This window comes from Jaculus jaculus, chromosome 7 (genome assembly GCF_020740685.1).
Source record: "Jaculus jaculus isolate mJacJac1 chromosome 7, mJacJac1.mat.Y.cur, whole genome shotgun sequence".
In the NCBI taxonomy this organism is placed as follows: domain Eukaryota; kingdom Metazoa; phylum Chordata; class Mammalia; order Rodentia; family Dipodidae; genus Jaculus; species Jaculus jaculus.
Window position 1 is genome coordinate 83,421,922 of NC_059108.1, and position 27,896 is coordinate 83,449,817.

Here is a 27,896-nt window from a genome sequence, read left to right on the forward strand (position 1 = left end):
CTTCCTTAATATTAAAATAAAGTCTTTGTCTGGTTTTTATGGTTGGAGAATCAGGTGTTTTCATTAATATATGCCAGTCAGTCTTAATAAGCTTGGAGGGCAGAGGAAGTTATTATTGAGTGACCTTCTACAAAATAAGCATGTTGCTAAGGGCTCTAACCCTGCCCCGTTCAGACTGATGAATCTCATTTCCAATGCAAAAGCTTCACAAGAAATCCAAGTATTCTCTGTGCAATCACAGAAAATAATCCTTGTGTCTCTTGTAATGTCCAGAATTGCCACTTACTACACTACTACTGTACAATGAATATTACAATACATATTATTTTTCTACCACAATTGTCTACATTTCTGAATTGCCCAGAATAGAAAAACTTATTGTGAAGACACTTGTATTGAAAAGTCAGCTCATTTTAATACTTTTCAAATAGTCATCTACTCTGTTCATGAATTATAATGCTCAGAATACATCTGACAATACTGGCTTTGAAAAGGAGATATGTCTATATTATTATATATTCATTTTCAAATAGATTTCAAACAGATTTTAAACCATTCATTGAAATTCATTGAAATGATAGATTCACAGTTGGATTTTGATTGACTCTTAATCCAATTTTACTTTTGATAAGTTTTTACCCCTCTCTTCCCACCCATCCCCATCTTTCTCAATCAACCAGTGTATTTTTTGCTCTTTTCTTGGTTTTTAAAGCAAAACATATAGAGTATGTGAAAACTTGAAGGTTTTGATGACTACATGTAAAACTTGTCAAAAAGCATCCATAAAATTCTATTGAAATCTATAAGGTGGCATACTACAGGTGGTTTATCTGGCTAATTCCCAATGTAGCATGCTTGTCTTGTAGAAGCAATACTCATGGTTGCTGGCTATTCATTCACAATCTGGAACCAATCTCTGAGAGCTTTTCAGTTACTGAGCTATACTAGCATCTTTAGATGATTTGCAGGCAGGCGTGTGCCTAGAGTTATGACAGTGGATCACACACATTCAGGTTTTGCAGTTGCCTAATTCAAGAGTATGACTAAGGTACTTTTCAAGTTTAGTGCTTTTTTCCAGCCCCTGGAAAAGTTGGGTCATGCCACTTGCTAGCCTGTCTGGAAATAGAAGAAATTAGGTTAGACACTGCAAAGTGCAGCATGGATTTTGCACTCCATGGGAGCAGAGAAATCCCCCCATCATAATCTGAGTCTTTTTGACTGAGTATGTCAGGTATGGGAACAATGAAATGAGAATCTTGATCTAGGGTTCAAGTATGTAGAACTAGAAATGAATGCAAAGTGTGACAATTATTTTGACCTAGGTCCACAATAAGACAGTCATCTTTGAGGTACAAACTTGAGAAGAAAACTATGATATGCCCATAAATGATTACATGAAACTGTTTTTCAGCATTTAAATGGGGGAGGGAGTTACTGAACACTAACATAGATACATCTCTTTAGGACTAAAACCAACCTAATGATTTTGTAATGTCCTTGGCTTATCCCAACAATAGTGAAGTACACCACCCTTCCTTTGTAAGATCCACTATAGGACCCTCTTAGGTCTTGTCTTAGACTGTGCCTATAGTTTCATCGAAGCCAACTGTCCCTTCTGTATGGAGCCAGGATGGGGACTGCTATCCCATAGTTTTGGTTCACAACCACCTCTGGACACAGCTATACTAGGTACAGATGATAGACAAGCTCTATCAGTATCACTTGATATCATCTTAAAATACATAATCTTGGACTCTATGGAAGATCTATAGGGTAGAAATCTCTTGGAGTCCATGACTCTGCATTTTATAGAAATCCTGAAGATATCTGGAGAAATCTGAGTAACAATGACATGCCACAAATAAATCATACTACATTGTGTTCACCTATATTTTTGTCATTTCATTTTAGTTTGTCAGTGTCCTTAGGAGCAGGTACTTTGTTTTAATGCTTATTTCTCCTCATAATCCCAAATGGCCACAAAGAACAGTTGATCAATATACATCTGACTGGCTGATTGATTAAATCCAGAAGTTTACTTCTTTAATATCAAGACATCACTCTTTTCCTCTTATGTTTCATTCTCTTATACCTATCTTTCCTTTTATTTTCATAGTATTCTGTTTTTAATATTAATTTTTATTTCTTTTCAAGGAGAAAGATAGAGAAAGAGAAAAAAGAGAGAGACAGAATGGTCATGCCAAGGCCTCCAGCTGCTGTAAACGAATTCTAGATGCATGCACCACTTTGTGTATCTGACTTGACATGGGTACTGGGAAATCAAACTCAAGTCATTAGTGAGACCTTGCAAGCAAGTGCCTTAACCATTGAGCAATCAATCCATCCCTTTAATGGCATTCTAATACTTCATTCTGTACTCTAGGGATTTGTAATTCCAGAGCAGCACTATCCAATTGAAACATTGCAGATCATATGTGTAATTTGAAATTTTCCAGTAGCCACATTTTAAAAAGTAAAATCAAAAAAGTAAGACTAATGGGGCTGTAGAGATGTCCCAGTGGTTAAAGGCACTTAATTGCAGAACCTGATGGCCTGGGCTTAATTCTCCAGTACTCATGTGAAGTCAGATGTGCAAAGATGCATCTGGAATTCATTTGAAGTGGCAGGAAGCCCTGGTGCACTGATACTCACTTTCTCTGTCTACCTCTTTCTGTTTCTCTCTCTTAAATAAATAAATAAAAATATTTTTAAAAGGACCAATTTTAATGATATGATATTTTATTCAGTCCTGTATCCAAAATACAGGGTGGTATACATTCTTGTTACATAGTCTTTGGAAGCTGGTTCTGATTTCACATTTACCAGCCTATTATAATTCATAGTTGCCATATTCCAAGTGCTTGGTACCAGCAAGTGGTATGTAGCCACCATCTGGGAAGTGTGGCTTTTAAGAATATTCATGGATGAATAGTAGGCATGTCTAAAACCCCTGAGATAAAATGTTAGATATGTGGTGAGAAAGAGCATCAAGTTCTCACAAGGGCTTGCTTTCCCTATCACACAATATTTCACCCCAAAAGATCTTCAGGAACACAAGCAGTGCTCGTAGACCCTGGAATGACTCATTTCTTCATACCAATTTTCTCTACTTGCTAGTTCTATTTACATTACATTTTGTAACAAGAATAATTCACAGTCTGTTATTAAACAGTCATGAATGTAGCTTTTTCCTTGACAACAGCACCCAGAGCATACTCCCAGGTATTGACTTGCTTCAGAGAAAATAGCCTCCAAGATGACTAGTTACAATTGTCAAAATAAAGTCACTGAAATTATGTGCCAAGGAAATGGGTGCCCACATGGGAGTCTAAGATGTTCTCAAGATTTGTGTAAATATATCAACAAGGAAGGTTCTAGAAGGATCAGTAATTATTCGTAGCACAGGGAACTTGATTCCTTCTTGTTCTTTTCCTAAGATTAACACCCAAGTTTCTTAACATGACCTAATCATTCACTTTCTAAAGGGCCAAAATAGTTTAGTTTACTTTGTGTTGTTCTTGAATATGAGGTTTATAAGACCCCTCCGGAAAAGGCCAGCCAGTTATTTTAAACATTACAGCTATGGCATTTACATAATGCTCCTATCTGGGAAACAAAGATATCAATTGAGTGAGATCCAGCTTTAGTATTGCTTTCTCTCAAAAATAAAAAGTGTTTGAGGTGTAGAGACAAATTAGTTTTCTTGTTGTATTTTTCCTCTCTTGGTCATCACTCAAACATTGCTACTAAGCTCCTCGGCTGGCATTGCTAATCCTTCCTAGAGAAGCCCTTTAAAAACTCCAGAGTAAAGGTTGAGAGATAGCTCATTTAGTAAAATGCCTGCTACTCAACTATGAGGACCAGAGTTCAATCCACAAATCCAAGTAAAATTCCAGGCATGATGGATTAAATCTATAATCCCAGCAGAAAGAAGGTAGAGAATGAAAATTCCCAGGTCCACTAACCAGCCAATCTTACCTAACTGATGAGTCCAGACTAATGAGAGACCTTGTTTTTTGAGTGATATTTTTAAAGGGTGGATAGCATTACAAGCAGTGACACCCAAGATTGAGGTTTCTTCTGGCCTGCCCATGCTCACACACACATGTAAACATACCCCCAGAAAAGATGTACTGGATTTTTGTAGTATTTGTTATTCTATATGTGATTGATATTTGTGTGAATTAACTATATCCAGCCAAAGTTTTTGTCATGTAAACCATGCTGTTTTCCTATGACTAAAATAAAATAAAAATCACTCTGTATTAGTTCTGAAAGCACATAGAAAAAGTCAGCCTCAGAATTACAGTTTTTCAAATCTAGTAACCTTTGTCTGGAAGAAAAAGACTGTTATATATCAACTATATTAACATTTTCCACTTTTGTCACATGACCAAAGGGAGGAGGAAGGCAAAATCAACTATGAGAATAACAAAAATAATTAAACAAAAATTGAGATGTTTGAAATCTGGCTCTTTATAACATGCATCTCAAAGTGAATACTGATTTAAATAACAATGATTGAACCATGTGAAATTTGAGGAGAATGAATTAACTATGTCAATATCAAGTATGTTATGTTGATTGGTCTCCTTACCACCCCTGGTAATGAAGCAGCTTTGAAAAGGACATCTTGCTATTCATCAATCTCCAGGAAAGAGAGATTGACTTCACTTACTTTTTGAGATTGATAATGCTTCTTTCTTGGCATCACTTCACTTTTTAATATGATGTCACCTCCAGTAGCTCCCTTTTATTCCACTCTAGCACTGTGATCAATACTAAAAAGTTGCCCCTTCCTGCCCTATAGACATTTTAAAACTTCAAAACTATAGGAACCTTGTTAAACAGGTTTTAAAATCTCCTGATTTAGTCATATTCACAAGTCTCTGGGCTCATTCTTGTGATGTAATGTCCCCTCAGTATTAAAGAATTCTTTAAGTTATTTTAAATGGAATCTCTTTTTTCAATTTTTTTTTCTTTGTATTAAGAATTTTCAGGGCTGGAGAGATGACTCACTGGTTAAGACACTTGCCTGCAAAGGCTAGCGACCCAGGTTTGATTCTCCAGTACCCATACTAAGCCAGGTACACAAAGTGAAGCATGCATCTGGAGTTCATTTTCAGTGGTTAGAGGCCCTGAAACTAACTCTCTCTCTTTCTCTCTCTGTCTCTCTTTCTCATCTCTCTCCACTTGCAAATAAATTAAAATAATTTATTTGTGGACATACTGTAATTTGATCATTATCCCCTTCCATTACCTACTTTTCTCCCCCTCCCCTGCCTCCACTCCACTGAACCTCTTCTTTCCAACTATTACCTCTTCTATGTTGACATCTTTTTTTAAGTGGTAAGTTTAGTATATGAACATACTGCAAATTGGTCATATTTACACCAGGTTATATCCTCTTTCATCCCCACATATTCACTCCCATTCTACTGAGGCTTTCTCTTATAACTGAGCACTTTATTATATGAACATATTACAAGTTGGTCATATTTTCATTGAGTTTTACTCTTAATGTTCCTTCCAATCCCCCACTCCACTGAGGACCTATCTCAGTGGGGCTATCTGTAATTACTGTGGAGTTATGAAAGTATCAGTCAGTCTCTGTGGGGCAAAAAATGTTTCAGAGTATACCTTCCCAGCCTCTGGCTTGCATTCTTTCCACCTCCTCTTCTTCAGTGTTCCTGGATCCTTGGAGGTGTGTTATGTATCCTTTAGCAGTGAGATATCAGCAGCCTCTGATTTTCTACTTGGGTGAATTTTGAGGCTCCTCAGTGTCTCCCACAATCTCCTTGGAGAAGGCTGTCTGGCTGCAATGACAGCAGCACTCATATTTAACCCACCACTTCATCTGTAATGTTTCTGAGCTCGAGGATGTGACAGAGATGACGCATCTAGTGCGAGGCAATTGGCTTTCTCTTCTTGTCATACTACTGGGCCTTGGGTCTCCCCAATATTTCCACCATCTGTAAAAAGAGGACTGTCTAACCAAGAGTGAAAGCAGCATGGCTCAAAATGGATAAACGTAGACCATTAGGAGACTTTTTGACAGGAATGACCTCTGCTTTTAGCCAAAGAACAGTAGAAGCTTCCATCGAGGGTCTATAACCTTCTAAGCCATAGGCTTCTGACTTAATTCTCAGTACCAGATATAAATTCCTTTCCACTGAGTGGATACAATTTACAATCAATCAGGAAGACACTGTCATCCTGAGTACCATCATTGCACCAGTGGGTACATCTTGCCTTTCTGGTTGATTTTTTAGCTTGCAGGATAAACTGCTTGTTCACACTGTTACTGTGAACACTATGTTAGTATGAACACTATATACTTTCCAGCACTATGAGTGCTAGCCAGTAGGAAGTTTGCTCCCATCTCAATTCCAGCATGATCTGTTAATGTCCTGTGTCCACAGCCTATGGTGTCTTCAGCAATAGGGTGCTGTCATTTAGTTCTGATGAATGACCAAGTGTTTTGGCAGTCATACATTATTTGGGGAGCCACATGGGACCACCTAATCAATGACTCACTGTGGGAAGAAACCAATTTCTGACACTGGGATTTATCAACAATGGCCTATGCTTTGAGGGTAAATCATTCTTCACCTCTTCAGTGTTCTTCTGCCTGAACAACCACCCCCTCTCTTTTTAAGAGAGTCATATCTTTTAATTATTGAACCAAGAGGAGTTTCTATGGTACTGATTCATGCTATCATTAGCATTGCTTGTCTCTTTTATTCTGTATCTCCCCTTTCTACCCTTCCTTACCCCAATCTCCTCCAGACCCTTCCACCCTCCCCATATTCTGTCCCTGTATTTGCCTAAAAGGTATCCCCTCCTCTCATCTCTCCCTGATTCTCCTCTCTCCAAGCCTCATTCTAACTTCCTGGCCAGTGCTTCTGATGCTTGCCACAGCTTAGAAACAAATCCAACTATTCCATGTTAGGATCTGTGTATGAGTGAGAACATGCAGCAGTTGTCTCTCTGAGCCTGTCTAACCTCAGTATTCTTCCCAGGTTCATCCATTTTCCTGAAAATTTCATAACTTCATTATTCCTTACTACTTAGTAGAATACCATTGTGTATACATGTACCAACCACACTTTCATTACCCATCAATCAGTTGATGGGCATCTGGGCTGATTTCATTACCTAGCTATTGTGAATAGAATAGCAACAAACATGGTTGAGCAACTACCTCTATAGTAAAACCAATCTTTAGGGTATATTCCCAAGAGTGGTATAGCGAGATCAAATGGTAGTAGGTCTATTTTTAGGTTTCTAAGGTACCTCCATACCACTTTCCAAAGCTTCTGTATAACCTTGCATTCCCACCAACAGCAGATGAGGATTCATTCCTCTTTTCCTCATGCCCTCACCAGCATTTGTTGATGTTTGATTCTGTGAATATATCCATGTGACCAGAGTGAGATGGAATGTTAAAATAATTTTAATTTGCATTTCCTTGATGGCTAAAGATGTTGAACATCTCTTTAAATGTTTATTGGATATTGTATTTTGTTTTCCACTTTGAGAATGCTCTTTTCAGTTCCCTGCCCCATATTTGGAGTGACTTTTTTTCCTTACTTTTTTGAGTTCTTTGTATATTTTCTAGATATTAAACTTGTCAGATGCATAGCTGGTGAAGATTTTCTCCCATTCTGTAGGTTGTCTATTTACTCTGTTGATGGTTTGCTTAGCTGTACAATAGCTTCTTAGTTTCATGAATTCCAAATTGTTGAGTATTAGTCTTATTTCCTGGCCTACTGGGGTCTGATTCTGAAAGTCTTTTCCTACACCTGTATCTTGGAATGTTTACCCCACTTTTCTTGTAGTTGCTTTGGAGTTTGGGGTTTTATATTGAGGTCCTTGATCCATTTGGAGGTGATTATTATGCAGAGAGAAGAGGGTCTAGATTCATCCTTCCATGTGGAGTTATCCAGTTTCTATAGCACTATTTGCTGAAAATGCAGTCTTTTCTCCAGTGTGCATCTTGAGTCTCTTTCTCAAAGTTCATGTGGCTGTAGTTATGGCAACTCATACCTGGGTCTTCTATGCCATTCAACTGGTCTGTGTATCTGTTTGTGTGCCATGATCTTTTTTACTATGACTTTGTAGTATATTTTGAAATCAGATATGATGATACCACCAATAGTATTCTCAAGGCCTTTTTCACTTCCATATGAAATTTTTTAATCTTTTCATTTTCATTTATTTGAGAGACAGCGAAAAAAAGACAATGGGCATGCCAGTGCCTCCACCAACTCCAAACAAATTCCAGACACATGTACCACCTTGTGCATCTGGTTTACATGGGTCCTTGGGACTCAGACATCAACGATTATGCAATCTCTCTGCTCCCATATGAAATTTTGAGGCTATTTTTTCTATTACTATGAAGAATGGTGCTAAAATTTTGATTGGAATTGCATTGAATTTGTATATTGCTTTCGGCAGAATATTCTTACAGTTCATGATATTCTTACAGTTCATGAACATGGGAGAGATTTCCATTGCCTTCTGCCTTCCACAGTGTTTTTCTTCAGTGTTTTTAATGTCATTGTAAAGGTCTTTCACTTCCTTGGTTAGGGATATTCCAAGAGAAAGAGAGAGAGTGTGTGTGTGTTGTAAATGGGACAGCTCCCCTACCCCCCCCTTTTTTTTTCAGGGGAGGGTCTCATTCTAGACCAGGCTGACCTGGAATTCACTATGTAGTTTCAGGGTGGCCTCGAATTCACAGTGATCCTCCTACCTCTGCCTCCCAAGTGCTGGGAGTAAAGGCATGCACCACCACGCCTGGCTCACTGCCCTTATTTTTTTTCTCTGTTCTTCATTTGTATGCACAAATGCTAGTGACTTTTTAAAATTAATTTTATATCCTACCACTTTCCTGAAATAATGTATCACCTCTGAGTGTCATTTTTTTTTTTTGTAGTGTCTTTCAGGTCACTTATGTATAGAATCATATCATCTGTAAATATGGCTAGTTTGACTTCTTCCTTTTCAATTTGTAGCCCTCTTTTTTCCTTACCATTTGGGCAGGCTTTTATTATGAAGGATAATTTTGCTGGATATAATAGTTTGAGTTGGCAGCTATGGTCTTTCAAAATTTGAACTACTCCATCCCAAGCCCTTCTGGATTTTAGTTTCCATTGAAAAATCAGATGTAATTCTGATGTGCTTACCTTTGTAAGTGACAAGCTGTTTTCCTCTTGTAGGTTTTAGTAGTCTCTTTATTTAGTGTTTTAACTATTATGTGACATTGGGAATTTCTTCTCTGATCCTGTCTATTTGGTGTTCTGGATGCTTCCTTTACCTGGATGGGTCATTCTTTCCTAATATTTGGAAATTTTTCTTCAATAATTTTATTGAAGATGTTCTCTATGCCCTTGGCCTGCAGTTCTTCTCCTTATTATATGTCCCTGACTTGAATGTTTGGTCATATTAAGATGTCCCACAATTTCCTCATGTTCTGTTTGTATGGGGTTTTTTGTTGTTGCTGTTTTTTTGTTTGTTTTGTTTTGTTTTTTAACTGATTTTGTATTCCCACTCTATCTGCTTGGTCTTTTCCTCAAGCCATGATAGTCTGTCCTCCACATGATCTATTCTGGTGGTAAGGCTTTCTTGCAAGTCTTTTAAGTGAGTTATTTCATTTTTAGTTTCTAGTGGGTTTTTCTTCAGCATCTCCACCTCCTTATGGAATGCTATTTCCATTTCTTGGTTTGACCTACTTATTGTCTCTTGGATTTCATTCCTGCATTTGATCATGTTTTCTTTGAGTTCTTTCTATTGTCCATTGTTTTTGTTGTTGTTGCTGTTGATTCTCATCCATTTCATTCAGCCATCTATTAAGGGTTTTTTATTCTCTCCCATTTCATTCAGGTATTTATTAAGTTCTTTTTTATTCTCTTCCTTTTCCTCAGCTGTTTGTTCATGGCCTCGTTTAGTTGATTGAATATGCTTATTAGAATAGAATTCTATGCCTGAAGTTTCCTCTAAGTACTTTTTATTGGAGGCTTACACTATGGAACTAGGCATTCTTGGTGGAGACATCTTGCCTTGTTATGTTATTTGTTTTGCTTTGGGGTTTGTCCATGTGGAGATAGCCCTATTGTCTTGCTGATAATGCAACAACAGTGGCTCCAAAGGGGCCTATTTTCAGTGGCCTGGTCAGCTTTGACCCAAGTAAGCATGGGATAGTAGTCTACCTACAGGTCTGGGCTGGGCACACTGGAAGCTGAGAATGGTCCTCCTTGTTTTGGCAATGGTTATGCAGGTCTGTGCTTGGAAGTATGACCACCTTGAGAGTCCCTACTAAGGGAAATACACATAGACAAGCTAGGGAGTGAAGTCAGTGTCAAGTGGGTCTGATCCCTGATCCTACTGAGTGGGGCCAGGGTTTTATTTGTGGAACTGACTGGCAGGGAGAGGAGCATTCACCTGGATTCTTGTCAGCCTACATCAGCTCAGGTCTCAGGGCTGCACTGGCTAGCAGGCCGGGGAAGGCCTGACCTCAAACTCATCAAGCAGGATGCCAGGGCTTGTATCTGTACTCACCTAAACCCTGGGCAATGTACTCCATGCCCAGGGCTGGGAAGTATGATCAGCATGGCCACTGAAACCCTCTTGATGAAAGGAAAAGGATATTGGCATATTAAAAATATCATAGGGCTGGGTAGGTGGTTTAGTGGTTAAGGTGCTTGCCTACAAAGCTTAATGACCCTGGTTCTATTCCCTAGTACCCATGTAAAGCCAGATGCACAGAGTGGTGCATGCATCTGGGGTTCATTTGCAGTGGCTAAAGGCCTTGGTGTACTCATTCATTCCCCACACACACACTTGAAAATGAATAAATAAAATATTTTTAAAACATTCTAAAACAACTCTTTCCAAAATGTAGTGTGATAGAGATACTACCTGAATGAAGATTACAAGAAAATTTTCAAACTTTATGTAATTTATTAGAAAATATTGGAGTACCCTCAAAGAGTCTGTGGATCTATTCTATACATACCATTTCTGTAAAGATTTACATTTCTCAGTTGTAGTCTGAATCTGCAGAATGACCTAACATTTGAGAATATCCAGTGTTAATTGTTACCTGATGAATTTACCCATCGGGAATGAGAGCCCTGGAGAAAGTGATGCCGTTTTGTACAACTGTGCCTAAGTCAGAATCAGCATATGTGATTTCCCATTTACTCATTCTGTCCACTTTTTTAATAGTCCTCCTTTCTCTTGTTCCTCTCTGAGGACTAAGAGTGTCCTGGAATTACCCCCAGGCTCTTCTTAATGCAAGTTCAGAACTGTTTATGCACTATCTTTGAATGCTGTTGTTGCAAATTCTCAAGTCAAGCACTCCAGGGGTTATAGAAAAAAATATAAAAACAAAAATAAAATGTAGTTGGCCTCACCAATTCCCTCAGGAATGGAGATGTTTATTTCTGTAGATAAAATAAACACACAACGTGGTATCTTTCAGCTCAGATTCTTCTAAGGGAAAGCTCTGTTAAGGGATCTGTGAAAAGGAGTGGGTTCATTTTCTTATTTGATGACACTGAAAGGCTTTTTCATTCTGCCTCATCATTCTGATACAGAACCTTTCTGTCTTCTTGTTCTACTAATTTATACACGTATTTCTGTAACAGACCCAATGCTTTTATGCGTTTTTCTTCAGATAAGTCAGCAAATACATAGAATGAGACAGAGCAGTAAAGAACATCAAGTTTCTGTCAAAACAGTTCATAAATATTCAGAAGAGTTCTGCAATATGTAGGAAGTTATGAAGATGGCATTAAGATACCAGTAAATCCAAAGGAAACCTATGCTAATCAAGCTATCATATCTTATTATATTTTATTCTCTTATCATTTTATTATCCTTCAATAACACAAATGTGACCCCCAAAAAACTGCAAATCCTAACCTGCTGAGGTGAGATAGAATTCCACCTTATTCTGGGTCAGGATTTTCTAACCAGGATGTCAGAGTCTCTTCATAGAAAGTCTAACCTAGGAGTTAGCTTTATGAGCCACTTACAGCAACACATCCTCTCTCAGGAGTGACCTTCTGTTCAAACATTGTTGGAACCTGGCTGAAAAATAACCCCTGAAAAGGTCTCAACCATGAGGACCTCCAGTCCTATGAGTACCGCAAAGCCCTCATAATGTTTTAAAATGTCTGTCAAAAGTTTTAAGGCATTGTTCTTAAATGGTAGGTTTAAAATGGTTCTTTTTATATAATACAAATTAACTTACATTCTAAGACTGAAGTCTTTAAAAAAAAAAAGAAATTCCTGAAAAATGGGTCTTATCATCTTACTTAAAGAGATACCTCTACCATGGATAGAAAATGGTGATAACTTACATTATCCCTGCTCATTCCTTCTTCACGCCAAACCCTTGCAATCAAAGAGGCACTGAATTTGTGAGTGACTCTAGTAGGACATCACTGTAGTTAAAAAGTATTGCTCACTGCAGGGGATCAAACAAAGGCTATTGACATGCCTGCCTGATGTTTGAAAGGACAAATTAGTACCCCTCCTATCTACCAGCAGGGTACAGAGACCTCACATGGAAGAGTCAACTCAAACCACTGTATAATATTTACATTTTTTCCAGGAAACTTCAGAGTTATAAAATCAACTGTGGAAGACCCCTCGGAAGAGGGGGGGCGGGGGGGGGGGGGAATTCACACCTTGTCTACTTTGAATTATTTCTTTGATGTAAAACTACCATTTGGTTAGGGAAATGGCTCAGCTGTTTAAGACACACCAATTCTACCTGTCTGGGTTTGTGTGCTCGTTCTCTTTCTCTCTCTCCTTACAAATAAAACTAATTTTTTTTTTAGCCAGGCATGGTGGCATACACCTTTAATCCCATCACTATGACTTCAAGGCCAGCCTGGGCTAGAGCAAGACTGTAGCTTGGGCAGGGGGGGGGGGGACTTTATCAATTCTCAAAGGGATGATAAGGCTTGAGAAATTTGCCACTCCTTAGAGTTTATATTTATAGACAAGAAATTAAATGTATGTTATCTATATCTATGTATGTTACCAAGTCAAAACCTAAAGTATGGGGTACACTTTTCTGACTGCAAAGTACTTCACCCTAATTGAACATCATAAGATTCTTTCCTGGCTAGGAAATCAAAAGATAAGAAATTGGGACTGGTGAGATGGCCTAGCAGTTAAGGGGCTTGCCCTTGAAGCCAAAGGACCTGGGTTCAATTCCCCACTACCCATGTAAACCAGATGCACAAGGTGATGCATGCATCTGAAGTTCGTTTGCAGTAGCTGAAGGCCCTGGCACGCCCATTCTCTCTCTCTCCCTCCCTCCCTCTAATAAAAAATAAAATACATATTTAGAAAAGAAAAAAGATAAGAAAATAAGCAGATGCAATTAAAAGCATATCTATGTTAAACATAAGGTTCATAAAACATTTCAATATTCTTCATTATACTGAATCCTAGCAACTCTGAAAGTTACTATAGTTATGTTACCATCTCTTGCAACAGTGTTGAGTGGGAATCGGAGAAAATGTTTAAACGTGTTATCCAGGCAATTTGCTGAACAACTAGATTTAAAATCTATTGTCTGCCAGGCGTAGTGGCGCATACCTTTAATCCCAACACTTGGAAGGCAGAGGTAGGAAGATCACTGTGAGTCTGATGCCAGCCTGAAATGACATAGTGAATTCTAGGTCAGTCTGAGCTAGAGTGAGACTCTTTCTTGGGAGAAAAAAGAAAAAAAAAAGTCTGTTGGCTGGGGCTGGGGCTGGAGGTGGAGCTCAGTGAGCAGGGTGTTTGCCTAGATTGCAGGAAGCCCTGGCTCTGGGGGCGGGGGGGGGGGGGAAATCAACTGTGTCTAGTGTGCAAGTTACAGGCAAGATAACAGATCATAAAATCAATTTGAGAAATGCTATGTAGTTTAGTTTGACTGCAGGCTATGGTTTGTCCTGGAGGAATTTGCGGTAGCATTAGGAGGGGAAAATGAGGCAGAAAGACTTTGAACAAAATGCAGTGTCTAAACTGGGCATGGTGACACACACCTTTAATCCTAGCACTCAAGAGGCAGAGGTAGGAGGATTGCCATGAGTTTGAGGCCAGCCTGAGACTATATAGTAAATTCCAGGTTAGCCTGGGCTAGAACAAGACCCTACCTCAAAAAGAAAAAAAATACAGGTCCAGCTAGAACTGTTTTTTGCTTTTTGCCTATCTCTTGGCATGGAATACTTTTGAGCTGCCTTGTAATACTCTAAGCAGTATGAGAGTAATTTTTCTTTTAGCATCATACAGAACTAGGCATAGTGGCGTAATATGTAATCCCAGAGCTGGGGTGGGGAGGATAAGGCAGAAATATCATGAGTCCAAGGCCAAATTGGGCTGCATAGAGAGACCCTGTCTCAGAAAAAAAAAAACAAAAAAAAAAACAGCAATAATAACAAAATAGAGTCTCTTAGCTAGGGTGAAATTGAACCTAATGAATGAGATTGGAAATAGTCCTGCTTCTTCCTGTTCTCATGCTGGGAAAATCATTCAGAGACACATGAGCTGGTTTCTTGAGTTTAATAAACAGAATGTGATGTGTTTTTTATTAACCACCATATATGGTGATTGAACATAATGTAAAATGAAGAGGTTCTTACCTTTGCCTTAGAATGTAATTTGCACTCATCAGAACACACTATTAAGGGTAAAAGGCTGTGCTTTTCCATTATGGAGATCATAATGAAGGATTAAGGATACAGGCAATAATTAATACCAGGTGAAACTTCTCTAAATTTCTATGCCTGATTAGTTGAAGGGATAGTTAAGAAATAATTTTGTGGAGCATGCTTTAATTCTGATAAGGAGGACACTGGAGTATGAATGTTGGAAACTAACCATCTAAATTTATTTTTTATTTTAGAGAGCAAGAGAGAACTGGTATGCTAGGGCCTCATTTAAACATTGATTTCCTGTATATTAAAAACAATGGATTATGGAAGATGGCCAGTTTACTCTTAAAAGAATCCTTCCAAACCCTTTTCCAGCATTTGCATACAACCACCCTCGGTCAAACTTAGCTAGGGTGCTCTCCACTTGGAATGTATTATGAATGCTGCCCACAGTCCTTCCAAGCAACCATGTTGCCAGCTTTGAATAGGAAAATGAGGTCCAGGCAATATCAACGAATTGTTCAAAGGCACAAGGCTGAACAGGAAAAGCTTCTGGTCTCAACATCAGGACATGCACCAAGTAGCCTGTTCTTCCTACCTGGGCACATGGCCTCAACCATAGAAGATGCAGGGGACTATGGCAGTGCCAAGTTCTCAGTGCCAGCTTCTCCATCAATATTAGGTTTTGAGTAATCTGAATGAAAATTCCTTGAGTTCAGTGGAAGAGAAAGTCCACAAATGTGCCATATGTAGTATGGCACTTTGTGGCTTTATCATCTTGGCTCTACATGTGCCATCCTGGCACACTGTTTCTGAGGAAGTATCTGTACCTCAAAGCAAATCAAGTTGTAGAGATAGTGGATATTCTTGTCTGTAGGGATAGATTACATAAATATTCAATAACCAGCACCTCTAAAAAAATCTTTTGATCTCCCACTTGAGTTACGGTCTTATCACAATCTGTGGTGTGCACCAGAAGATGCATGGGAATATTAAAGAAAAACATTCGAATGTGAGAAAAGTGAAGTGTTGAAGTGTCTCCATATAAAATGAGTGACTTCCCCATATCCACTAATCCCCAAACAAAATAACTATCAAGAAATATTAAAATACACATTTTATTAGTTTCATTTAATTTCTTAATTGCTCAAAGTCAGTTTACCCATTTATTGCTGTGTGAAGTGCTTAGAGGCAAGGCGCACATTAAAGGGATTATTTTCATGTAATCCCCCCCTCCCAGAGGGTAGGAGCTGATCACCGTGAATCCCAATGTGCTCTCCGCAACAGTACCAAGTGGAGGAAATAGGTACTGTAAGATGATATAGTCAGTAGCCGGGTAATGCAGTAGGAGAATATAATTTAATAGCTTTAGAAAGTACCTCATTTTCTGTAAAAGTTATGTGAGCCTTTTTCAGGAACAGCTATTACCCAAACTGAATTTAGCCTCCTCTTTTTCTGGTTATGCCTCTGTTAATTGATAGATGTTGAAGATGTGTAGCCTGTTAAGATTTTAATCAAATGGTGTCTGGAGTAGATGTGATCATCTTACAGGGACTTGGAGCGCTGAGGATAGTAATTGCCCCGAGCATTATGCTGTGTCTGTTCACCCACTGTCAGCCTGTCTGCCTGACAAGAGAAAGTTGGTAGAATCTGGAGGGGTGCCAGGCACTACACAGGGAAAAGAAATGAGGTAGGAAGAGGTCCAGGTATATATCCACCAACAAACCTGACAATATGATGTTCTGGCAGCGTCCGTGGTGCATCATAGCTGACCTGAGATCATGCACTGCAGAGGACTGGGAAACCCATTAGTGACCCAGGGAAAGAGCTTTTCCTTGTCCTGCTGTGAACACACCTCTCCTCGTTGTAATGCCTACAACCCAAGTGCATTACAGTAGGAGCGTTACAGCAATCCTTAGAAAGAGATAAAAGTTAGAGCATTAGAAGGGTTCAGAGGTAACGTCAGCAACTTCTATCCCTCCCAGACAGCAAGTGACTCTGGCACAGGGGCCATATCTGACAGCATTGAAGTATGCAGGCCTGTCTTCTGATAGTTCATTTTCATTCTCTCCACTTGGAGCCAACCTCTATCAAAAAATACACAAAATAAAATGCTTTTTAAAAAGCCCTCAAGGAGATTTGTATCATGTATTTTATTAGATTGAAGGAAAAACAAGCTGATATTGTCAGGAAAAAAAAAATGGCTGCTTCAGACCCAAGATGACCTCTTTTACATGGAAAATTCTCCATATGATTACAGAGCTAATGAGTACTACTTAATGAAAACATTATGCTGTTGCATCTATTTGTAAGTGGCCCTTCTTACATTTAAATTTACATAGAAATAAGAGGGTGTGTATAAAAACACATCTTGAAAATCTCTGTATTTTAAAGAAACATTCACCTGCTATCTCTAGCTGTTTCTATAGCTATGTTTATACAAAGCCTAAAATCCTCAATAAGAAAACTGTAGAACTCAGTCAATCATCCATTTGACACTAAACATGCAAGTACTTGGTGATGCATAGATAAAACAGCTGAATGCAAGGCAGACTTGCCCACATTTCACAGTGTTTTGGCTTTATGCAAACAAAGGTATATGAGGAAAAACTGGGCTAAACAATTGCTAAATAAATACATGTGGGGAAAAAAAAAACCCTCTTTCTATTTCAAATCCAAAAATCCTATACTGTCTGAAGTTAAAGACTCAAGAGCCAAGATGGCTACTGGAGCCCTAGTGTGTTTTCATTTCTGCTCAGAATCTGAGTCACTGTGCTACTGAACCTCAATGCAAGAAAACCTATGACACTTGTCCTTCCCCCTTTCTCTTCCCTCTCTAGGTGGAGCTGACAGGCAGCAGCGTCTTTGACTATGTCCACCCTGGGGACCATGTGGAGATGGCAGAACAGCTGGGCATGAAGCTCCCACCCGGGCGGGGTCTCCTCTCACAGGGCACAGCAGAGGATGGAGCCAGCTCAGCATCTTCCTCCTCTCAGTCAGAGACCCCTGAGCCAGGTGCGAACTGAAAAGCCAACATGCGGGTTGGTGGGCAGGACCTTTTACTGAATGAGCGTGCTCAAGTTTCCCAAGTGAAGAGACTAGAACTAGACCTAGGGTATTTAAACATTCTGAACAGCTTTCAGTTTCATGCAGTAATTAAATAAGGAAGAGATTTGAAAATAAGGAGACATTTTAATAAGTGTAATCCAGAGATCTAATTTCAGTTGAACAATACACATAGAAGGTAAAGGCTCCTTCAGTTTCTCCTTCAAACTACTAGAGGAAAAGCTTGATTTGGAACACCTTCCATGATTGTTACCACAGCTAGATGTAATGCATTTATTTATTATTCAGCAAAATCTACTGCAGAGGTATCTTGAATATTAGCTTGTGGAGAATTAAAAGTATTAGAGATTTACAGAAATCTTGGTTTCTTTTTTTTTTTTTTTTAAGCATCAGAAGGTACTTGAAAGATGTGAACAGATAAATTAAGGCTAAAAAGAAAACAGAAATGGCTACATTTTAAACTGCCTTTCCACCCTCAGTATTTAATTAGATCAATTGTATAGAGGAGTGAACAGAGGTGACATCCCTCATTGGGATTCCTTCCAGGACTCTTATAGACTTTGCATTCAGAATGTTCCCATTTTCATTGTGTTGTACTGATGATAATTTAAGTATTAGGGGAAAATCCATTTATAAATTAAACAAAATGACTTGATATCCATCAGTCCCCTAGTTCATCAAGCTGTTCAAACACGGGGAAGATTGGCTGGTCGGCCTGGGTCTTCCGAGAGCTCTGGTAATTAGATCTGCGAAGGATTTATTCTTTGCTGATTGGGGCTTTAAATTAATTGAAGTTCCACATTTGTGGTTTTGTCCTTTTTGTACTTTTTTAGAGGAGATATTTCATATTCTTGTGTGGTGGAGTGCTTGGCCAAGCAGCAGTGGTTTAAATGTTAATTTTTCTCATGAGAAGTTTAAGATTTTTAATGAATCAAAGCCTGATTTGAAGTGCAAAGTTGTATTTGCTTACTTGGGAAATTATTTTTGCACTCTTCAAAGATGCTTGCACTTTACTTGATCTGTTGTTTTAAAACAGAATTCACAACACAAAACCATTTTATTAGAAGGAAAAATAGAGAAACCTGTCTTAAGATTGATATTCAAATAACTCTACAGACTTCAAGAATATAATCTGTCCTGCATAAAAATAATCACAAATACATATGCTCCCACAGAAGGGAAAAACATATCTGCCTCTTCTGGAAATATTTTAATTCTATTTAGAACCAATCCATGTTTTTCACTGAAGTTAAGTGTAACTCCCAGGGCATTCATTTTTCTTAGCATTGGAAGGCATCCTTCTCCAGTTAGCCTCATGCATGAGGAAAGAAAAACTTAAGACTACTCTTTACCCTTTAAACTGAAAGTAGTATTGTTCAAGCAGAAGCCATATATTCTCATACCATAGCTCACTGATATTCCTGAATAGATATGTCAGTGAGATAACTGGAACTGTTTTTCAGTTATTAGAACATTCAAATCTGGCTGTATTTCTGAAGCAGCATATGAAAACAGTTATCTGTTCTTTCATTCTGGTGTTGGATTGGTAAACATTGACTTCTTCTCACTTTAGCTGTGTAGAGGAATCTAAGTTTAAAAGTTATTGTTTCAAGGAAGGCCTTGGGAAAGTAGACTGTTTCCTTGAATCACAAACTCAACTTTAAGATCTTCTCTGGCTTTTAATCCAAGCTCCAACATAGGCAGCCATCTTTCAATAGCAAAACCCATGGGTTCCTTCTGTACTCCACCTTGGGACCTGTCAGTCCTTCCTGGAAGGAAGCTGGTGAACTAAAAAGGCACTCAACTCCATTGCTGGAAGTTCAAATAAAGAGTTATCCTGATTTACAGCCCAGACCTCCTTTATTGCAACTTTATGCCCTCCCAGACCATGTCTCAGATGACTCCCTTATCCCTAGTACAGATTCTCAAATTCGGCAAGTGAGATACCTCAGATTGTCCCTCTCTTCTTCCTTCAGTTTTCCAGGTTAGACAATGCAAATTCCATATGCACTATCAACTGGTGCATCCCTAAGAGCCTCTCCCCTCACCATCCTACTCTCACTGACAACTTCTAACAACACATATGCTTCTGAGAATTTAGCACAGCCCTTTGTGATTATTTCAAAGGACTATCACCTTTTCCGCACAACCTTATGTACTTGTGTTAATGAAGCCTAAGGTTGAATCAGGTCTTACTGGAAACCAGATACCCTGCCCATCCTTATGACATTTGCTGTTTCCCCATCCAGGGTAACATCTGGAAAGTTGGGAGAAAACATCATGGTGATTTTTTAAACGTGATTCTGCTAGGGTATATTAGAGGCAAAATAAAACAACTCCAGTAGACTAATATACAAACTTTGAGGAGCTAGAAAGACAGCTGAGTCAGTAAAGTGCTGTCCACACAAGCATGAGGACCTGAGTTTGGATCCCTAGCAGTCAAGTAAAATGCCAGGCCTGGTGACACAGTGCCTGTAATCCCAGTGCTAGGGAGGCAACAGCAGGAGGATCTCAGGACTTGCTGGCCAGCTAGTCTAGCTGATTAAGTAAGCCCTAGATTTTGAAAGAGACCCTATCTCAAAAAAATGGTGGATAAGTAAAAAAGACACCTAACATCAACCTCTTCCTCCACATGCATATGCACACACATGCATGTACACCCTTGCGTGCATGTGTGCCCATACACATGTGAACACATATGCACACATATATATGTACCCCATGCACACTACACATGCAACAAAAAGCATTCCAATAAATTCCATGACGTTTATAAATAATGGACAATATACAACAACTCTTGGCACACCATGGAAAGTCCATTATCACCTATTATTGATTCTGGACAACAGGAGAACAGCTATGCATCTAAAAGGAAGACGGTCCTCCAAACAATACCATGCTTCCCTCTTATGCTTTATCCCTTAACATTCTGTATAATTGCAAAGTGGTGTTTACTATCTGGCCTTTCTTTAGCCATCCTAACTAGCACAAATGAAATTCTGCTCCCTACATTCTTTAACAACTTGGGCTCATTAGCTACACTCACATAAGAAAGGACTCTCTTCCTACAGAGTGAGAATGGATCCTGCCACTAGAGAAAGTCAAGCTATCTTAGCCTTACAAGTCTGCAGCATTTGATTATTTTCAATCTTTGACTTTAAAAAAGCAATTAGATTCACTGCTCAAATACTGAAAAGCAGCATAGGGTGCTACCTTGAACGAAATATCTTCACTAATGCAGATGATCGCTCCAAGGGAATTACTTTAAAAGTTCGTGTCAGGCACTACATCCCAAAGCTGCTTATGTTTCTTAAAAGCTGAAAGAATTTTAACAAGATTTCCTAATTCTTAATAACATAGAAGAACATTTTTGAAGACTGTTGTTCATTGCATCATAATCTTTTAAACTCTGATAAAACATAGGTTCCTTTTTACATACCAGTGTAATTTGGAAAGGGGAGATCGATAGATGGTTATTATGAAAATGAAAGGACTAGTAGGTGAGGAATTTTTCAGAAGCCCTGATGTGTTCAGTGTAGCATTACTAAATGACTGAAATCTAAATAACATTTGGCATTATAATAAAAAGAAATAAGTGACTAAAGCAGACTAAGAGGCACTGAGACTGTGCTATAATAGGAATTCCACTTCTCTGAGCTGCCAGCCCTGGGATTGTCTTGTCTTGAATCAGCCTCATGATAATGATGTGGGAAGGAGGTGGAAATCTGTTGACTTGGCAGCCAACCCAAATAAATATTTTATATATATGCACATGTATAAATCCTTCAGTAAATACATTATTTCTTTTGGATAAATCTTAAGCATTAGAAAAATAGATAGCCCCTTGTTATAAAAGTTCTGAAATTCTAGAGTCCCTATTTATGGACTGATTGGAATATTCTGGAATAGAATGCTCACTGTTGTCCTTCAGGCAGATACTTCTCTTCTGCAGGCTCCAGCAATATGGGGGAGCACAGGCACTCTGAATGAAACATTTGGATGGCTCATCATCTCTTCGTGGTTCTGTTTGTATCTTTTCATTACTCTTAATGATTCTATAATCTTGGGATTATGAGTACTATCTCCATCTTTTCATAAATCCCATCACCATGTCTGCTAAGTGCTTAGTAAATAGCAAAGCAGCTCTTTCCAGGGATCCTGGAGGAACTTGACACATCTCTCTATTTTGAAGGCAAAGAATAATTTCCCTTAAGTTGTCATAAAATTGTTGCATTTTTACTCCTTCTTTCTTATTAATATAATAGTTCTTATTCAATTACAAAATTAATTTATACTCATGAAAAATTTGGAAAATGCAGACAAAAAAAAAAACACTACCCAGAAATAGCTATTATTCATACATGGCACTATAATGCCTTCCAGAACTTGTTTCTGTTCCTGTATACATAAACACATGAAGGGCATTAAAATAGGGAGGAATAGTTTATTTGTTTTCATGTTTTTTTTCCTGGTGTATTTTACTAACTGAGATCCTAACATACATAATTCTGGTAACCTGCTTTTTTCATTTAACCTTACAGGCATCTTTCCCTGTCATGTTTCTCTCTTCATCATGAGGTTTCCTTTGTCTCCAGTGGTCTGCCTCCCACTAGCTAACCATCAGCACCCACAGTAGGACCACCATTAGGAGTAACATGCCTGGGTCCTGCTTGTTGGGAATTCAGCTAGGACCTCAGGTTCTCATAGCTTACTGAATGGTTGTGAGTTCACAGGAGGAGAGATCAATACTGTACCAAGTTTTAGACAAATTTAGCAAAATATATGAGATAGTACTTTGGGTGAAGAATAACTATATATCAGTATGGTTAACTACTGGTTGTCTAAAACACAGGCTACCATATTTTGACACAAGTTGGAAGCAGACTTAGCCTGTTTGTGGAGTTCAGATAAGAATTAGAGTAAACTATGCTAGTATGCCTGTTCTATAGCTGGAATGCTGTAAGGGAAAGTAAAATCAGAACAACAGAGTTCCTGCTTAAGTAGAAGTAATCTTCATTTTTGGCTTCTGTCTCTATGCAGTGGCAAATATAATCAACTTCTGATTTTGCAGGGACAAGAACTCAACTCCTCTGACTTCATTAGATCATTTTCACAATAAGTGATAAAAATAGAGGAAAAAAATGACAAGGGATAGCAATAAAGAATATAAAATTACCTGAAAATAAGATCAATATTTTGCTTTAAAAAACTGCTTGGATATGACATACACTTGCACTTTAATGGGTGAATGGTTTTATCATCTGGTGTATTTTTTTAAAATATTGGTTTAAGTTTCCTACCAATGAGCTAAATTTAGAAGTCTGGTAGAGAAACCATCTTACTAACCTGGCATCCAACCCTGGTCCCCAGACAATGTGACTGTATCTACAGCACTTTCTGCTGCACTGCAAATGTCAAACAGAAAGTGTAATGGATTTAATATTAGCGCTGGCCAAGGTGTTGAGGGAGCTGTTAATAATGTCACTCCATTTATTGATCTGAAGCCTTTGAAAATCAGAGAAAAGTAAGAGATCCCCTACTGGGGAACAGCATACAGTGACTGGTTTTTATGGCCAATATATTTCTACATATAGAGTGGCAACTTTCTAAAATAAAGTTATTGTCATTAATCAGTGAGATTTTGGGGGTCATTACATGGTAAAATAATATCACAAAGACTGGTCTGAATGTTAATGCTAAAAGATTGAACCAAATCCTTATAGACAAAAATAAGGCTTAAGATTTTTGTATGGTGCCCACATAATTCATACAAGTTTTCAAATGATAGGAAGTGTTAGCACTTGATGACAATGTCTGTTTCACTGGAAGTCTAAACAACAAACTTTCTGGTCATTGAGATAGGCACTATTCTTTTTCATTTTAAAAACTCTCTATACAAACCATGGAGTAACTAAGTTCCAATGGAAGTGAATTTTTATTCTTACAATTAGTGTATCTTTTTAGGAAACTGCTAACCCTTCAATCTAAATGGTAGTCTGTATGCAATAAGATCCCTGCTTTCCATAGTCCCCAACAAATAAATAAAATTAAAATGTTTAATTTGGGGCTGAAGAGATGGCTTAGCAGTTAAGGCATTTGCCTACAAGCCAAAGGACCCAGGTTCAACTCTCCAGGACCCATGTAAGCCAGATGCACAAGGGGGCACATGCATCTGGAGTTCGTTTGCAGTGGCTGGAGGCCCTGGCATGCCCATTCTCTCTCTCTCTCTCTCTCTCTCTCTCTCTCTCTCTCTCTCTCTCTCTCTCTCTCTCTCCCCCCCCTCTCCCTCTCCTTCTCCCTCTCCCTCTTTCTCTCTCTCAAATAAATAAATAAAATATATTAAAAATTTAATTTATGTTGAATGTTTATCAAACTGTAAACACATACTTAATTCCTTTCCATATTCATTCAACATAAGCAAAGATAAATCCATCAGATAATGCACAACGGTCATCTTTGATAGACTGAATATGCAGGCTGCAACAATGATACAAACAAGTTCATAATTCCCTCCAACCTGGTGGGACTCCTCATAATTCTCAGGTGTACATGTTTGTGGTAAATATAATAGTCAGAAAACACCCTAACAAAAAATCTATTTTTCCTGTTCCAAAGAAGTCAGTATTTAGGGATAAATTCAGCATTTATCCAAAATTAAATATCTAAAATGAGGATTTTTACATCATTATTTTTTTTTTCAGTGAGATCCAAGTGATATTTTTATCAATCCTGTAGATAGAAAATCCTGCAAAAAGAAGCCACCTGCAATCTCAGTACTTGGAGAGTCCAGAAAAGAGGACTACAAGCTTGAGAAAAGCCATGGCTGTGTAGTGAGTTCAATGCCAGTCTGGGTTACAAATAAGAACATATCTCAGAAAAATAGGAAGCAGCAGTACTTTGATAATTACTGCCTCACTTCTGCCTCACTGCCTATCTTGATAAGTGTACTTTTTTAATGCAGGCAATATGCTAATTTTACATATCATCTTCCTCTGCAGCTAAGCTAACCAAGATTACCTAGAACTTCTACAGAAGAGAAAAATGTTTCCCCTCTCTTCTTCTCATGCGTTGGCGCTGGTCACTGTAAGATGCAAACAACTGCAAAGCAGACATGTACTTCTAGACTCTTGCCAGAGGGAGCTAAAGAAAATAAGATAAAATCTACTTCTCACCAAGCCCTCTTGGCCCAGTACCTGAGCTCTGCCCTTTTAGGCCAGCTCCCAGAATGCATAGCTGCAGCCAGAGGCATCCTCTGGGACTGAATATCTTGAACCATGAAAATCAGCATTAGTGATCTCTTCTCTACAGAAGGGCAGGCCCCCTTTCAGTCCCAGAAAAAAAAAAAAATATTGGATCCTAGCATAGTTTCACATGCCATTCTTTCCCTTTCAAAGTTTAGAACATGGTGGCTCCAATTCAAAAAAAAAAAAAAGCACAGCTTTTATACAAATTAACATAATGCTATTTGCAGAGTCTGTTTTGTTCAATAATAGAAGTGAAATAGGTTGACTCCATTTCTATATAGCATTTACCCCAAACCTTCTGTTAAAGGTTTAGGAAATCAATTTTTAAACCTGTGATTTTTAAGTGTTCTTATGTAGCTTTTTAAGTCATATTATGACTTCTATTTACCTGTAGTGATAAGGAGTGTATTTTTCAAGTTTCTAAAATAAAATCCAACACCAATTGTTAATGAAGACCTGTATTTTTCCATTTGAAAGAAATGTTGCCTTTGCCCTTCAGTAATTAAAAAATATAGATTCTATATCTGTCGCTTTGAACAAAGCACAAGTTGTTTGCTTTTTAAATTTTTTTAAGTTATTTATTTTTAATTCATATCACTGCACAAGAAAATTTCATCCCTGTCCAAATTATAACATTCTGAATCCTTCATCTGCACTAAACAGCAGACTTACAAAGGATCAGTTACCTGGCATTGACTGAGCTTTGCAGGGTGCACAGATCAGAAGGAGCAGAACTAGCTGGAAACCATTTCCACCCCTAGTGGGCAATTTTCTCATGATTGCTTGGGGAAAATGCTGGAAATATTGCTTCTGTGTAAAGTTTGAAACTTCCAGTTGTCAGCGCTTTGCCAAATAGTTATGCCCAAGTATAGCTTTAACAGCAAAACATAGGCCACTGTGATAATGGTGCCATTCATGCCCTACTTGGTGTATGCAGGGCACAGAAACTGCTAATTATAGGAGTTAATTCACACCATATCCTTTGAAGGCAGGTCACTATGTTATCCTTGTTCTACAGCAGGAGGAAAAGTGAAACAAAGTCTAAGTAGCTTGCCCCAAGCCAGACAGGTTAGGTTTAGTAACCAAGATTAAAAAAAAAAAAAAAAAAACTAGAGTGTAATATTAATGTTGAAGTAGGTGGAAAGCCAAATAAATAGCTGGGGAAAATGATATGGAAAACTAGTGGGAATCAAGTTGGAGGAATTTTCTCCAAAGGGATCCTACAGTCCAAAAAGAAACCTAATTATCCCCTTATGCATATATTTCACTGTACTAAAATATTTTTGATAATAAGGTCTCTTACTGGAAACAAAGTCAGCCTTCTAATCCTTTCCCTGCTTTCATCTCTGCTCTGAAAATTTTTATGTCACAGTGAACATTAGAATCTGAGTAAAACCTTGAATCTCTTGGTCTACATGCACTGTGTGGCATTACCTAGGAACACAGCCAAAATTGTGTGTCCTGTGTCCAGTCTACCTCAGCAGCTCTGTGGAACATCTACAGCCTCTTCCTTTCAGAACCAGTCCCTGTGATGGGGTGAGATAGGGGCCGAGCAAGAAGAGCAAAGCCTCTTTCAGGAGGTGTGTGCAGCCTGGGGATACACTCACAAAAAAAAAAAAATCACACAATTTCTGTTAGTTGAAAAACTTAAGAGGGAAGAACCTAAGTTTTTCTCTAGCAGCTATTAACAGTGAATTTTAGTCACGATGTAGGCCTTCTTGGTAATGGAGCTTATATAGATCACTCAACCATTGATTGAATATCTGCCAACTGTCATGTTGTATGAAACACTGAAAAAATAAAGATAAAGCTCCCTGGTTTCCAGGAGCTGACTGTCTTATAGGGGACATGTGAGTTAATTACACAGTGCAGTAGTATGGTAATGACAAGCAGGGCACCATGGAGTATAAGAAATAGAGAACAAGTTGGTAAGAGCTACCTCAGATGTAGGAACAAGTACTTTGACATGCCCAGATATAATGTGTCCCATGACTATCAGGGACTTTTCTGAATACTACCAAGAGTTTGTATTCATTTCTCTTTATTTTGTTAGGTATTCTAAAAATCTCCTGAGGCTATGCTTACCTCATAATAGGTTCAAAGGAACTTGGTTCCTCTGACTGTTGCTCAGGGTTGGTAAGAATATTCTGAAAGGTGTCTTCAAACAGCCCCTCTTCCATTTAAATGGTGTGATGGTTTATATTGTCAACTTGACTTAACCTAGACTCACCTAGAAAATTAGCCTCTGGGCATACCTGTGCCGATTTGTTTTAATGAGGGTAACTGAAGTGGAATGACCACCTGAGCTGCGGGGGACAGCGCTGCACAGGCTGGAGTCCTGAAGCGTATGAAAAAGGAGAGCTGGCTGGGTACCAGTGCTCATCACTGTCTTCTTCAGTGCAGCCTGAACGTGCTCAAGCTGCTTCCCATGCCTGCCCTGCCGTAAGGAACTCTAGCCTTGAACTGTAAGTCAACAAACCCTTCTTTCCCTAAGTTGCTTCTGGTCAGGTATTTATAAGTAATTTATTTCTCAAAACACCTCATGATAGGCAATTACCGAGATCATGAGAGATATCTAAGATTCCTGCCTTTAAGAAACTGATCAATGTCACTAGATTTACACATACGCAACAACAGTTTTACAAAAAGTGTTTTCTCCATCATAACCTAAGAAATCAGGGAGCTTCAATAACTGCCACCAGCTTTGACTAGTAAGGATAATGTGTGCATCCTGCATAAAACCCAGCCTAAGAGCAGAGAGGAAGGGACCATCTTCAGGAAACTCATCCCCAACAGCACAGTGAGATGAGGATGTTGCACTGTGAAGCCATGTCTTTCTCAGTGAAGCAAAGCTATGTCCTTTCTATGAAGCCAGATCCTGGAGCTCCTAAGAAGGACACATCTGATATTAGTGTGCTAA

At 38.5% G+C, this 27,896-nt stretch overlaps 1 protein-coding gene across 10 annotated transcripts in view; it reads left to right on the forward strand.

The window, feature by feature from the left end:
* Npas3 (neuronal PAS domain protein 3) overlaps positions 1-27,896 on the forward strand; it is an 895,400-nt gene that overhangs the window by 746,146 nt on the left and 121,358 nt on the right. For all 10 annotated transcript variants that reach the window (XM_045154346.1, XM_045154347.1, XM_045154348.1 and 7 more), the window contains one exon: positions 17,504-17,678. In XM_045154346.1, the coding sequence (XP_045010281.1) occupies positions 17,504-17,678 (175 nt within the window). The remainder of the gene's footprint in view (positions 1-17,503; positions 17,679-27,896) is intronic.